General features: G+C 38.3%; 1 protein-coding gene across 2 annotated transcripts in view; it reads right to left on the bottom strand.

The window, feature by feature from the left end:
• TTC6 (tetratricopeptide repeat domain 6) overlaps positions 1–15800 on the bottom strand; it is a 152556-nt gene that overhangs the window by 89726 nt on the left and 47030 nt on the right. For both annotated transcript variants that reach the window (XM_058666358.1, XM_058666360.1), the window contains exons 4-5: positions 12726–12856; positions 8817–9011 (exon numbers count right to left, since the gene is read on the bottom strand). In XM_058666358.1, coding sequence (XP_058522341.1) covers positions 8817–9011; positions 12726–12856 — 326 coding nt within the window. The remainder of the gene's footprint in view (positions 1–8816; positions 9012–12725; positions 12857–15800) is intronic.

Raw genomic sequence — 15800 nt, 5'->3', positions numbered from 1 at the left:
TAAAGTGGTGCGTACAAGTATGAGTCCCAGTTTTGCTCCAATTCTAGAGCCCTGCTAATGCACATCCCAGGAAGCAATGGGGATGGATTAGAGACCAGGACTGAGTTGCAAGGATCCTGGGTTCAGCCTGGACCAAATTTGGGTCTTGAAAGCATTTCATAAGTGTACCAGTAAACGAGATATATTCTCATTTTCTCTTTCTCCTCCCACCCCTCGGCACACATGTGTGCGTGCTCTCAATGCCTCCCTCCCTCCATCCCTGCACCTTTAAAATACATAAATAAATTTTTTCAAAGCCTCAGGAAAAATGGGGATGCACTGGGCCTTCTAGAGTACAACAAAACGCCAGCGACATAAGAGGTTATCCAAAGTTAGCAACTGTTGCTGTTTGTCAAAGACAAATCACCTACTTGGACATTTTCCCCCAAATTTTTCCTGCTTCCTTCTTTCATACTAGATAAAAGAAACAAACCTTCTCAGAGTTCTCCTGTTTGGAAAACACTATCTCAGGATTCAAACAGAAAACCATTTCCTTTCTAACCTCTCTGAGTTGCAACAGCCATCACCCATCACGTCTACCATCTCCACACAATATCTCTCCTGCCCATTGTACCTTCTCTCATTCAAGTCCTGTGATGGTACCTTGGCTGGTCCCTTGCTTCTAGATGCTCACTCCTCTAACTCATGTCTAGCACCTAAGAATTGCTAGAAACACAAATTCTTGAGCCCAGCACAGACTGAATAAGTCAGAAGCCCGAGCTGTGTTTTCACCAGCCCTTAGCATGATCCTGAAGTGCACGGAGGTTCGAGAATCACTGGTGTGCTGTGATCTTTCTTCATACAGCCTGCTTGCAAAAATATCCTGGGGTGCTTGCCAAATGCATAGTTTCCCCAACACCTTATCTGGAGATCTGAATTCCATAGGTTTGGAATAGAGGCTTGGAATTGTTATACTTATCAAACCCCCTTAAATGGTCCTTAGCCACAGGGAAGTCTAAAAATTTTGACATAGTGGAGTGGGTCCTTGAAATGAGGTTAAAAATCAAGACTTAGTCCCAAACTAGCCTCTGGCTATGGGAGGCAACACTGGCAGACACAGCATGACAGCGAGTGTTTGGGTCATGAATAGATTAATGCCTATCTCACAACAAGGGAAAACCACTGACCCCTTTTCTCTGTTTTGCATGGTTCATGCTGGCTTACAAAAGCCAGAAATTTTACGTGTTTTCACCTACAAAAGTTTCACTAAAGTAAAACTTAACTGCGATGGAATGTTCTCAGTTAGCTATCATTGCTTTACTTGTGGGGGCAATGCAGTTTAAAATGTGGAGTCATAGGTTTGGATAAAAAAAACTCAGGAGTTTATTTTCTTGAAAATGTTTATCTCCAGATAGTCTTTAGCCTTGTATCATTCTTCTTTCTTTAAAATCTGCAGCAAAGGCATATGAATAGATTGTATGCTTTGTAAAAATCAGGGAATATGGTCTCAACAAAACAATGAATCCATATCTTTATTTTTCTTTTTTTTTATACAAAATATGACTAGAAAGGGGAAACTATAGTTTTTTTTTTTAACTCATTGTAACCTCATTGCTACATGCAAACAGTGACATCTGCTGGAATCACGCTGTTTTTACTTTTTTTAAAAAAATCCAGCTTTCACATAGGGATAGCTACTATTTATTTCCAAATAAAACCTTTCATGGTATTTTCATATAAAAACAAGTGTACAGGACCTGGCACAATAGCCTAGTGGCTAAATCCTCACCTTATAAACTGCCATATGGGCACTGGTTTGTGTTCCGGCTGATCCACTTCATCCAGTTTCCTGCTTATGGCCTGGGAAAGCAGTTGAGCATGGCCCAAAGCCATGGGAACCTGCACCCACAACGGAGACTCATAAGAAGCTCCTGGCTCCTGGCTCCTGGCTCCTGGCTCCTGGCTCCTGGCTCCTAGCTCCTAGCTTCAAATCAGCCATTATGTCTACTTAGTGAGTGAACTAGCAGGTAGAAGACCTTTCTCTCTGTCTCTCCTCTCTGTAAATCTAACTATCCAATAAAAATAAATAAATCTTTTTTAAAAAAAAGTATATTAGGACCTGGCATGATAGCATAACAGCTATGGATCCTCACCTTGAACATGCCGGGATCCCATATGGGCGCCGGTTTTAATCCCGGCAACCCCACTTCCCATCCAGCTCCCTGCCTGTGGCCTGCGAAAGCAGTCAAGCATGGCCCAAAGCCTTGGGACCCTGTGCCTGCACGGGAGACCCAGAAGAAGCTCCTGGCTCCTGGCTTCGAATTGGCTCAGCTCCAGCCGTTGCGGTCACTTGGGGAGTGAACCATCAGACAGAAGATTTTTCTCTCTGTCTCTCCTCCTCTCTGTATATCTAGCTTTCCAATAAAAATAATTTTTTTTAAAAAGTACATCAGTTTAACAGTCAAACAGTGCATAGTGAAATACCTTTTTGTTACCCCAATCTATATGGTTTAAAATATGCTTAAGACATTCCGATTGAATGGTTTGTTCAAAATGGATATGATGAAATGTAAGCTAGATACTAGTGATTCTGTTTCTAAATCTCCCCCAACCACGGTTTGGGGTACAGAATTTGCCGCAGGTTCCTCTTCCATAATATAAGAAATGTAGGTGAGAAAGATGCTCAGATCTCATATAGCTCTGATACATCTTCCTCTCAGTCACAGATCACCAGCTAGATCTCAAGCAGGGACTGAGACACTAACGCTCTTGAGCAAAGCACTCTAGGTGATTACCTGGATTATGCAGCAAACAACAAGACCACTATAAGGATGGAGGGTGGGATGGCAGGATTAGCCTGACCTTAGAATGGCATACAGGGTAAGAAACAGAGGATAGTACGGGAGTATCAGTACCAGATACTCATGGTGGAAGTAAACAAAGAAAAGAGGACAGGATGAAATGTTAGAAGTGTAACAGACCGGGCCCAGCGGCGTGGCCTAGCGGCTAAAGTCCTCGCCTTGAACACCCCAGGATCCCATATGGGCGCCGGTTCTAATCCTGGCAGCTCCACTTCCCATCCAGCTCCCTGCTTGTGGCCTGGGAAAGTAGTCAAGGACGGCCCAAGACTTTGGGCCCGCATGGGAGACCCGGAAGAGGTTCCTGGTCCCGGCATCGGATTGGCGTGCACCGGCCCGTTGCGGCTCACTTGGGGAGTGAAACATCGGATGGAAGATCTTCCTCTCTGTATGTCCGGCTTTCCAATAATAATAAAATCTTTAAAAAAAAAAAAGAAAGAAAAGAAGTATAACAGACCAAAGGTGAGGCTACACTACAACTAGCATCAAATGATCTCCCATGGAATAACAGCCAATTTTCATGGGTGGCAACCAGTGATGGGGAAATACAAAGCCAGGCAGTATTGAAGTCTCCAAAGCTTCCAGCAGTTGCATAATGAACACCACGACAGTCTCAGAGTTCACAAGTTCTCATTCATGACCCACTCTGAAGCAGGACTTTTCAGTTCTTGGAGGAGACAAGCAACAGGAACACAGGATCTCCCAGAACGTATAGACAGAAACCTTTCAAAAATGTGCCTCAATGGATCTAATACAAACAGCCAAGCATAAGTAAAACAAACTTCTCCCTATCCAGCTACAGCTCCTCAGATTCCTTCTGGGTTAGATCAGGACTGGTACTGAAAACACAAAGAGAATGACTTTTCAAAATGAAGCACAAAGAGAAAGACATGAGTGTCTCTCACAAATTCACAAAGTGGTGGGAACTAATAGACATGATATTGAGAACGCAAGAGACCTGCATTTATGAACTAGCCCTTAACATTTGCATCAATGTAGACTAGCTATTTAATTTCTGCACTGCATTTTCTTCATTTGGGAAGTGGAATCATTTCACTGACTTCATAATGTCTGTTAATACAAAGTTAAATCACAAAAACATCATAGCTCAAGGCATTTTCTGCTGGATAATTTTTTGTTTTCATTTCAATTATCTCTATCTTGTTTTGAGCATTTGAACAAAATATTTCAGATGGAAGTACACCCTATATGGTTGATTTGTAAGCTGCAAGTAGTTCAAATATTAAGTCAAAATAATTACTCATAGGAGATAGATGTTTACCTTACTGGACACTACACAATACAGACATGTACAAAAATACTTGGAACTCAATAATTATGTATGATTTTGTATGTCAGTTACAACATTATGAAATGCTTTTAAAATAATTACTCATGTACGTAGGTTTACATCTAAATATATACAGACCTAGGATGGAATATAAGAAATCAAAGTTATCAAAATAACATCCACAAGGTCATTTTTATAAATGTGTATACATGACATACAGAATGCACAACAAACAAGCATATAATAACATTTACCATGTAGAAACTCAATAATGCAACAGGGAGGAAAGATTTGGCCTCTAAGATTAGAATAAACAAAATAATTTCTAGCTTTTTTTTAAAATATTTATTTATTTTTATTGGAAAGGCAGATATACAGAGAGGAGGAGAGACAGAGAGGAAGATCTTCTGTCCAAAGATTCACTCCCCAAGCAGCCACAACGGCTGGAGCTGAGCCAATTCGAAGCCAGGAGCCAGGAGCCTCTTCCGGGTCTCTCACGCGGGTGCAGGGTCCCAAGGCTTTGGGCCATCCTCGACTGCTTTCGCAGGCCACAGGCAGGGAGCTGGATGGGAAGTGGGGTTGCCGGGATTAAAACCAGCGCCCATATGGGATCCTGGCGCGTGCAAGGCGAGGACCTTAGTCACTACGCCATCACGCCAGGCCCAATTTCTAGCTTTCACTGCATTAAAAAAATCTAAATTTCTGGGCCCAATGCAATGACGTCATGGTTAAATCCTCACTTTGTAAGCTCTGGGAGCCCGTATGGACACCAGTTCATATCCCGGCTGCTCCACTTCCCATCTAGCTCCCTGCTTCTAGCCCGGGAAAGCAACACAGGATAGCTCAAAGCCTTGGGACCCTGCACCCACATAGGAAACCTAAAAGCTTCTGGCTCCTAGTTTTGGATCAGTTCACCTCTGCTCACTGAGGCCATCTGGGAAATAAGCCAGTGGATAAAAGATGTTTCTGTTTCTCCTTCTCTTTGTAAATCTGATCTGCCTTTCCAATAAAAGCATATAATCTTTCATTTAAAAATTCTATAAATCTTCAAAATAAAAATACCACTTACAAATCAGTAAGAAATGAATGAAAGCTCCACAGAATCTTAGCTACTAACTTTCAAAAAGAGAAAAATAATAGCCAAGAGACAACTAAAAATAAATTTACTTCTATATCCAGTCATCAGCTGATGAATATTGGGGCTGATGACATATCTTAGCTGTTGTGAGTTGAGTTGCTATAGATACATAATAGAATACTATTCAGGTATTCAAAAAAAGAGGGTACAGCATGATACCTTAGTTGCATGAGTCAGGATTCCATACAGGCACCAGTTCGTGTCCCAGCTGCTCCACTTCCCACCTACATCCCTGATGGCGGCCTGGGAAAGCAGTAGAGGAAGCCAAAGCCTTGGATATTTGTACCCACATGGCAGACCTGGAAGAAGTTCCTGGCTCCTGGCTTTGGATTGGCTCAGCAAAGGCCATTGTGGCCATTTGGGGAGTGAACCAGCAGATGGAAAATCTTTCTCTGTATCTCCTCTCTATACATAGGTCTTTCCAATTTAAATTAAAAAAAAGTATTTTAGAAGAAAAAGAAAAAAATAAAAAGAGCAAAATGGATGCATTTGGAGACCATTATACTAGTGAAATAAGTCAGTCCTAAAGAAAGAAAAATTCACACGTTTTCCTGGATGTGTGATAACTAATAAACAAAGTAGAAAAAAGGCAATGTGTATGAGCAAATCTCATTATTTTGTTTTGGTTATTGTTTATAGCCCATGTCTACACTCTGAAGGAACAGGTGTTTTTCTACTTATTACTTGCTGAATTCTCTGTTTAATGGAGGGTTAAGATTATGAAGTAAAGAAAAATAAGGCAGGAGGGTAGGGTAAGGAGTATCATTATGTTTTTAAAACTTTATATGAAATACATGAAATGTGTTCCCTTTACAGAAATAAAAAAATCAATTAACAAATCAATCTTACCAGATACAAATTTCAAAAATAAAAACATATGCTTCTCCAGCAGGCAAGAAATAAATTCATAGGACTGACAGGCAAGAACGTAAGGAAATGGACAGTGCTAAAAAAGGTCAAAAACCTGTCACTGCATCTTGATTAAATGAGTGACTATTAGAAAACAATGCAAATACTCACATATAACTTGGAGTGGAAAAAAATCATGCAACAGAGTGAATGTCATGCATGGCTTAAACATAAAACTATACAAGAGATGTCTGGAAAGCTGGTTACTAAACAGCAAACATTAGCCTAACTGTATAAACTATTTTAATGATTATTCCTGCTTCAATAAAACTTGAATCTAAAATTTCATCCAAGAATTCTAACTAAATGTCTATAAACTTATCTATATAGCATAAAAGTCATTTCTAATGCAAAAATATGGTCAACATGGAATATTTTTTGAATTTTCATCTAAACTGCTAATTAGCAAAACAAACATGCACTGATATATTAAATAAGCTTAACTATAAAGTATCTATTACCTTACTTGACACTAAATATTCTATGTTTGCTAGGAACAAGAATTGATATGGGGCCGACGTGATGGCTCAAGTGCCAGCATCTCCTATGAATGCCAGTTTGTTTCCCAGCTATTCCATTTCTGATCCAGTTTCCTACTGAGAGCCTGGGAAAGCAGTGGAGGATGGCCCAAAGAACTGGGGCCCTGTGCCTGCTGGGGAGACCAGGAGAGGCTCCTGGCTCCTGGCTTTGGACTGCCTCAGCTCTGGCCATTGCAGCCATTTGAGGGTGAACCAACAGATAGAAAACCTTTCTCTCTCTGTCTCTCCTCTCTATAAATCTGCCTTTCCAATATATATAAATAAATCTTTTAAAAAACATTACATACCATACTAGTATTAAAACTATATAGCCGGGCTTGGCGGCGTGGCCTAGTGGCTAAGGTCCTCGCCTTGATCCCATATGGCCGCTGGTTCTAATCCCGGCAGCTCCACTTCCTCTCTATCTCTCCTCCTCTCAGTATATCTGACTTTGTAATAAAAAATAAAATAAATCTTTAAAAAAAAAAAAACTATATAGCCACAAGTATTACTACTCTTTGAAAGTAACTGTTCATTGCAAAGAAAATATAAAAAGCCCCCAAATGAAAGAGAATTCATTTTATGTTTACAATTATCTTTCTTGAGAACACTTATCAGTGCAGAAAAATCATACATTTCTGCAAATTTGTAGGCTCAACAGATATACTTAGAAAAGGTTAAGCTATGTTTAGCAAGGTAATCCTCAAGAGACGGATGCTAGAGAATTAAATATTCAGCTCTTAAATTAACTTCTTATTTGGTACTTAGGAACAAATTGCCAAGAATTATCATCATCAAATAGAACTCTTATTGACTCTCTTGGAAAAGGAAAGTGAGGTCTTCTTGAAGAAAAATATTTTCAGAAATAGAAAGAAACCAACATTTTTAACACTGCATGAATAATAGAAGCTCTAAGTCCTCAAAATGATGTGCTTGGCTTGCAGAGTGCAAATGCAAATGATTCAAAATAGTAGAATTTCATGACTACTAGATCAGGTTTTTTCATTTCTTACTGCCAGCCTTAAGCTTTTAGGAGAAATTCTGAAGACTTTCAAGCAGGACTGTTGTTCTAACCAGATCTACTAGAGCAGTTTTAAAATTTTGACATCTGCAACAAAATGTATGGATCTGAAGATCATTACACCAAGTAGAGTAAGTCAGATGAACAAGGATAAATTCTTCAAATTTTCTCTTAATCTGGAACTTAATATAGGGAGAGGTAGAACATTAAAAATGTGTCACTGTCATTATTTGGAATATCTATAGATGCTTTATGATTCTTGTCATGAATCCAGCTTTCAAGAAAACAGTATAGATGTGTGTTTACAAAGTATTTACAAAGTGAATTAAAAAGTACATATATGTATATAGTGTTTACATATTTTGTGAATGTTAACATGTTTTAATTTGAAAGTTCTTTTTAACAAAACGTTAGCAAGTACTGACTTGATAAAAGATTTTAAGCTAAAAAAATTATGAAAATAAACATGAGGATGACATTCCTTTGGGAATTCAGGGAAAGTCATTGTGGTTACTTAACACGGAGAAACCAGGTAACTTTAAACCATGGAAGAATACAATGAAGTGTTCCAGTTTTACTAAAAGTCAAGTTTGAGGAAAATGGTTCAGAACAAATCATGAAAAGTATGAACAGGTTACAATCTTTTGGTACTCAAGCTAAAACTAATTTTAAAGCATTATTCAAAATATACCTAGAATAGTTAAAATACCTCTAATAATAGAATGCAAAATAATGATGCTATATAATATAATGCTTATAATTGATACTTTTAATATTCTTAAAACAATTCGTGATTTTTAAGATTTCTCTTAGCTCTTTTAAAAAGCAGGAGACTTTAGGGCATGTATCCCTCTCAGAAGCAATAAACATTGGTGCTTTGGACAGCCAGGGGGGCAGGAAAAGAAAACCTCACTCTCTTTTCCTCTTTCATTAACTAATTTATAAAATGGAGGCACTGTCCTCGGCTGTGCTGCACTTGGAGAGCATTGTATGTCTCGTGACTGCAACACGGCACCCACAGACAGAATCAAACCTCGAAAACCAAGAAGGTTTTGAGCATTTAAATAACAGTTTAAGACAAAAACACCAGGGCAATTCTCACCTGGCTCTTTGTTCTTCCTCTGTAAAGCGATCATCTAAGAAGGGAAATCCAAACACTTCGCGTAGCACATCATGGCCTTTCTTGTTGGTGGTGTGATACAGCCGAGAAGCCAGACTCAGGTCAACAGGCAGCTCCTGGGCTGGGATGGTACTGCACAGATCATGGAAGTGGTGTGTGGGGTAATGTGGCGGGATTCTGCAACAGGGACAAGAGAGGGAACTTCTTTAACCCATTTGGGACTATTAGATAGAGAATATGTTTATTGACAGTTACAATCAGGCTCTAAGAGGGATATTTAAACGCAGGAGGATGTTATGTAAAACTATTGGAATGACTAATTTTTAAAAATGTAGTAACACAATCTCAGGCCATTGTCCAGAGCTACAAATGTATGTGCAGTTGACTACCAAACATCTCAACCTACATGTTCTATATACACTCTAGGATCAACAGCATTAAAGGCAAATCCATTACCATCCCATTCCCAATTTCTGTAACTCATCCCAGGGGTACCACAGTCATACACAATGCATTAGTCCTTTACAACTCAGTTCAAGGGCCACTCCTATTCCTGAAAAACAATACAAATGCAGTATGCACATTACTTACCAACATCAATGAAACCCTGGGTCTATCACCCTTTTCTCTCTGCTGAAACTTGGCTATTTCCTGTCTTTCTGAACAAGATAATCTACCTTCCTAAACCCCAGTACCACCTGGTATCCAATCCATAAGTACTTACTGAACACAACATGCCAGGCTTTCCACTATGTTCTTTACACACACTCTAACTCTTACAATATTTTGGACATTGCTGTCCTTACTACGGAGTAGGCTTATTTGGGATAGGTTACAAAATTAGTAAGCTTGCTAGAATTTAGATACAGCCTTGATGGTTAAAAGCCAAATGTCTTTCCTATTAATTTTTCCAGTATAGCATTTGGGACCAAAGACTCTTGAATGAAATACCCTGTGTTCAAATCCTGTCTGAAATGCTCACTTGGTTATATTTATCTATACCATTGTAAATTTGGAAAAACAAAATAATAGTGCATCTTAGATATAGCTGCTTTTAAGAAAGAAGAGTGTGTGCATTCAGGGCAGCGTCTCTCACATGGCAGACACTAGCTTCCATAATTGCTTCCCAAGGCAAATCACAAGGCTAGGCCTATAGATTCCTTTGCTTAAAGACAGGCTGTACTTGTAATCCACACCTAAACGTTCTTTAAAGAGCAGGTCAAGAGTAGACTTCACTATAATGTTTATTTTTTCTTTTTCTTTCCCCCTTATAGAAATGTTTCTTGGGCCCGGCGGCGTGGCCTAGCGGCTAAAGTCCTCGCCTTGAACGCCCCGGGATCCCATATGGGCACTGGTTCTAATCCCGGCAGTTCCACTTCCCATCCAGCTCCCTGCTTGTGGCCTGGGAAAGCAGTCGAGGACGGCCCAAGGATTTGGGATCCTGTACCTGCATGGGAGACCCGGAAGAGGTTCCTGGTTCCCAGCATCGGATTGGTGCGCACCGGCCGTTGCGGCTCACTTGGGGAGTGAATCATCGGACGGAAGATCTTCCTCTCTGTCTCTCCTCCTCTCTATATATCTGACTTTGTAATAAAATAAATAAATCTTTAAAAAAAAAAAGAAAGAAATGTTTCTTTATGCATTGCCTAGGTTTGTGCTACCCATTTTGACCCTCTGTCTAGTGGGTCAGTGATGATGTCCACTGACAGCTCTGTATGGCTGGGAATGCCTTGGATAGTAGCAAACTATTTAAGGATTTAGAGTTCAAAGTTGGCTGTCCTAGATCAGAATCTCAGTACACACACACACACACACATTGTTACTGCCTTTGCTGAAAGTCTTAAGGAAGGCAAAAAAGAAAAATCTTGCATTCTTACCTTTGTGGGAACTTATTTAAACTATAATAACAACAGATATATCATCCTCAGTCAGTGGAGGCCTTTCAAAAAATACCTACTTTACTTCTGTCACCATTGTTAATTTGCACAACACAACTAATCCATTACTAAGCACAGTGTATATATTACCGAACTAGTAATAGGAATTAATGGGATTCACAAAACAGCCATGATGCCACGAAATGTGTACCCATTCAAAAGAAAGGTAATTTAAAGCATTTGGAAACATGAGAGACCAAGAAGCCTGTTTCTAGTAGTAAAAGGGGGTGTCCAGGAAACAGGGCTCCAGGCACTCTGGGTTGCTAAGAAAGGTCTGAATAATATAAGGTGCAAAAAAAAAAAGCAACTCCTGGTGTCAAGCTCACCTACACCATTATTCTGCCTGGGACAGGTCCCAACTAGTAGAATATGCTTTAGATCACATTACTGATTTTTATTTTCATGGTAAAAACTGTCTCAACCAATCTGAATTCCTATATTCTCATGAGATTCTAACAACACAGATGACCAAGTGAATCTCCCTGGGATACTGAGATAAATAGCACTATGCTGCAATACAGAGTTGAATTCTCAAGAAAACCATTTAATCTGTGTGTTAGTCACTGCTTTTAAAAAAAAAAAAAAAGATGATGCAAGGGGGGAAAAAATTGTAAGTAAAAGATTTCCACAAAAAATTTAAGATTCTCTTACTAAGCTCTAAAATATCATTATATTCCTATTGTTTCTCCCTAGTGGAAAATTTTGATGTAATAAATTAAAGCACCACTATACAGATCAATAAGATCTACAAATATTTTTGGCATGCTCAGGGAAGGCTGTGTGTTTTTATAGCACACTCTCCTTAAACAGGACTATTTGTCATTCTTTGAAACACTAAGACATAAAAAAGAAAAGACTTCGGCTCTGTGTGTGGCCATGCTACTCTGCTTAATGCACTAAATGTGAGGATTTTTAGGAAAAAAAAATCAAGATGTTTCTGCTTCATTGGTAATCTGACAGTAACTATTTATTGAAGCTAAAATACTTGTTGTCTGCTGTCACTATTTGTTTTAATATATAATCTTGCTAACTAAATGAGCTTAAAGCCATGCAGATAAGCAATGGCATGTACAGGGTCACTTAAATGCCAATTTGGCTGTTTCATAAACTTTGGAATTCTTTTCCCGTGAGTCTATTCTCAGCTACTAAATTGTGAGTAATATCCACTTACAAAGTTTAGGCTGGCCATAAAAAGGTTGTCTTCAATGTCTAGCACACTTTTCAGTGCCCTAAGCAACAACAAAAGCTAATAATTAAAGCTTCCTAAAACCCCCACAAAGAGTTAAATAAAGAATGCTCTAGAATAAACCAGCCCATTAAAAACCCAGTGGTGAAGTAAGGAGAAAACCAGGGTTTCGACAAAGCAAATACTGAAAGGTAAACCATAATCTAAATTGCATTTACATGCTATTATTCAAAAGTATGGTTGTATATGTAATCCAGGATAACGAGAAAACCATGTTTAAAAATGTGAGATGGAGGTGCAGAAGGATGAATGATGAAACATAATCATAGAAAAAAGAGCCATATAAATTATCAATTTGATTCACCTGTTCGCATTTTATATTGTGTCATATATTATCATAACAGAATTAACTTCTGTGATCAGTTCATCCAAATCGGGAATTGCAGCAACCAAATGTTTCACATCTAACATGTCAACATTTAATTTTTTTTAAGTCTCTCAAAGACCTGCTTTCATTCCAGTAACCCTATTAATCTTGGCTAAAGTAGGTGCATTGGTCAAAAAAACGAATGGAGGGGACCACAGAGAACAGTACACATTTACTCTCCAAAGCATGCCTCCAGCTTTCCTTTGAGCTGCTGTATCTCAGATCTCACACATGAACTTCTAAAACATTTGGTTTCCCTTTTAGAAAGCACATTTTCACGTACAAATGCTACCAAGTAATTTTGCTTCAGATGGTAAAATTTGTAAGCTTAAGGAATTTACTTTTTAGGTAGTTTTTGAGCCCGAAGGAATTTTGAAGACTTTCCTGATCTCAGTGGTGGAATTCCTAAATTACTTTTTCGTACTCGCTTAACACCTTTTCCTGTGATGTGCAATAATTTTGATGGTTTCTCCTGTAAAATATATGTATATATAAAGTGTGCTGTTAAGGGAAGCTACAACATTAGAGTTAAGTCTATCTCTCATATTTAATAACACACCTCATATTTAAACCCTTGATTTCTATATATGTAACAAAATAAATCCTAGAGGTGAGTTCTTTTCCACTAAATCCATTTCTACATTTTTTCATATAAAACTTGGCAGCAATAAAAATGCTAGTGCCATACTTACTTCCAATATTTTTTGCTTATTACTTTACAATTATTTAAAAAAATGTTTTCCCTCCAAAAATCTGTTTTTTGCTACAGAATACAAAAATAAATGTCTAGAAATGGAACAAACACCTTGTGATTGGATTATTCTTTTTAGCACTTGTTTATGCACCTGGGCAATTACAATATTCCTACTTTCTTACTTGTTTAATACTATGATAAGTGGTGAATTACACCTGTGAATATAGAGTGGACTTAAAACATCCCATTGCAAAAATTAAAGAGAAAAAGAAGAAAGGAAAGAGAAAAGGGAACATAGAAAGGAAAGGAAGGAGGGAAACAGGGAGGGAGATGAACGAAGGAGAGTATGGTTATTTCTTAGAACTGTACTCATTAAATACATGAAATCACTTACATTAATTAAAACAATAAATAATATATTTTTAAAAAGAACATTCCCTTATCTTCTCAAAGTTTGACATAACGTGATTACAAGCACAAACTCAAAAGAACTTTAATGATAAATGTAACTATTTGAACAATGTTTATCAATATATCCTGCTTATAGTTATTTTGTTTTTTCATTAATTAATACTGCTTTGGGGGTAGTGGAAAGCCAAATACATTTTGTTTTATAAAGAATTATCACAAGTATTATATGCACTGGGGTATAGTAGGCTTGTTAGATACCCTTAGAGACTACAGAAATCATGGTAATCATTCCTATAAAGATGTGTCTCTCTGTAAATTACTCTGCATTATTTTTGAGATTAACTTTAAGAAAGAAAAAATAGGGCCTAGTACAGTAGCCCAGTGGTTAAAGCCCTTGCCTTGCATGTGCCAGGATCCCATACGGGTGCTGGCTCATGTACTGGCTGCTCTACTTCCCAACCATCTCCCTGCTTGGAGCCTGGGAAAGCAGTTAAGAATGGTCCTTGGGACCCTGTGCCTGCATGAGAGATCTGGAAGAGGCTCTGATCTGGCTTTGGATCAGGTCAGCTCTGGCTGTTGTGACCACTTGGGGAGTGAACCAGTGGACGGAAGATCTTTCTCTCTGTCTCACCTTCTCTCTCTGTAAATCTAACTTTCCAATAAAAAAATAATAATACATTTTAACAGAGAAAACAGAAAGAAAGAATATCTTCCTTGAAGAAAGCAGAGATATAGTTGAAAAAGTAGGAAGCAATCACATAACCAGAAGTACTAATAAATTTTACAGGGAGTTTGGGCTTGGTAAAGGAATAGAACGCTATTGCTACTTCTTGAATCAGTAAGCAATGAAAAATGAAGGCCAAAAAGAACAAAGCTTTCCTTCTCACCAGCTAATTTTTAATTTCCTCTATTATACCTCCACCAAGTGGTCATCACCTGGTTTGACCATGGTCAGGAATACTTAGTTACATCTAAATATGGCCACTTTCTCTTTGAAATGTTTCCAGTTCTCAGGAATTTCTGTATGTTTCTTTTTTATTGAGCCTACAACTTTCACCCACAAGCTTTAATTCCAAATTTATGGACTGAGATTTTTTTTTCTTCCATTTCACTGTCAACTATCTGCATAGAGTTTTACTTTCCACACTATAAACTATTTGTCTTCCTATTACCGAAATGCACTATATCCTAAATTCCTGGGTCCTTTCACAGTTCTTGTGTTAGTTCATGATATCTCATACCTTTATAACTCATCTGTGGGTCCAAAGATAGAACCACCATACGTCTATCCCAAATAAATTTCATCTGAGATCTGAACAACCCAACCAAATCTTCAGTCGCATTTTAGATGTTATTCTCAAATCCAATATATTAGTATTCTGTATTTTCACCTTGGAACAAGTTGAATTGGATACAGTTTCATACCACTAATTGTGCTTCCTTGTATAACTAATTACAAATCTATCCAGCAGTTTACCTGATGATAATATCATTTACAAAATGGCCACTGGAAAGATTTCATAAGCAGACTGCTGAAATTTGGATGACATTAGCACTTATCAAGGTTTGCCACATTTTCTGTATGCCAGATTTCACTGTACATGCTTTATTTTGTAGCACCTACATGTCATCCTCACAACAATGATGAAGCAAGCTCTGTCATTGTCTTCACATCCTTAATGTACACAAGATCACACATGTGTCTACCAGAGGATAGAGAGGGAAATCTGCCTCCACCATCAAATGTTGTTCGGATTTTCAGACTAATAGTGTTAGGAAAGGAAATGAGGTTGGCTTTCCACGGCTTGTCCTTAGGCCAACCATGTTTCACCTGACTACTGCTTCCCTTTGCATACACCGCATAAATCACAGCCATTAGAAAAGAAGAAAGGTCTCTAGCACCTCTCCCACCGCCTCAGCCTCTCATAGCTGCTGCTGACAGAGGCACAACAGGCAGAAGCTTCCCCAGCTGAGCCAGCAGGCTGAGGGATCTAAGCTAACTTTAAAAAATCTTTTACAAATCTTGGGCTTTGAGTTTCTTTAATCATTTCTTTTCTTTCCAAAGATCATTCTCCTTGTCAGACTTAAAAGAAGCAAAGTACAAGTTTATCGGCTTCCTTTCTTCTTTGTTGTATTTCTGTTTACTTAAAACCTCTAGCTTTAGCAAAAAATAAGTTAAGGCAGCTCTGTCATCTGTTGTCATCACACTATTCATCCACAATGACAGGCTTATCTTTTCTTTATTCCTCTCTTTGCTCCAAAACTAACATAAAAAATACATTCTTTCTTCATTCTTAGCATTATTCACAGG

This window comes from Ochotona princeps, chromosome 6 (assembly GCF_030435755.1).
Source record: "Ochotona princeps isolate mOchPri1 chromosome 6, mOchPri1.hap1, whole genome shotgun sequence".
Lineage (NCBI taxonomy): Eukaryota > Metazoa > Chordata > Mammalia > Lagomorpha > Ochotonidae > Ochotona > Ochotona princeps.
Note: the sequence above shows the minus strand (reverse complement) of the source record. Positions and strands in the feature narration are given on the sequence as shown.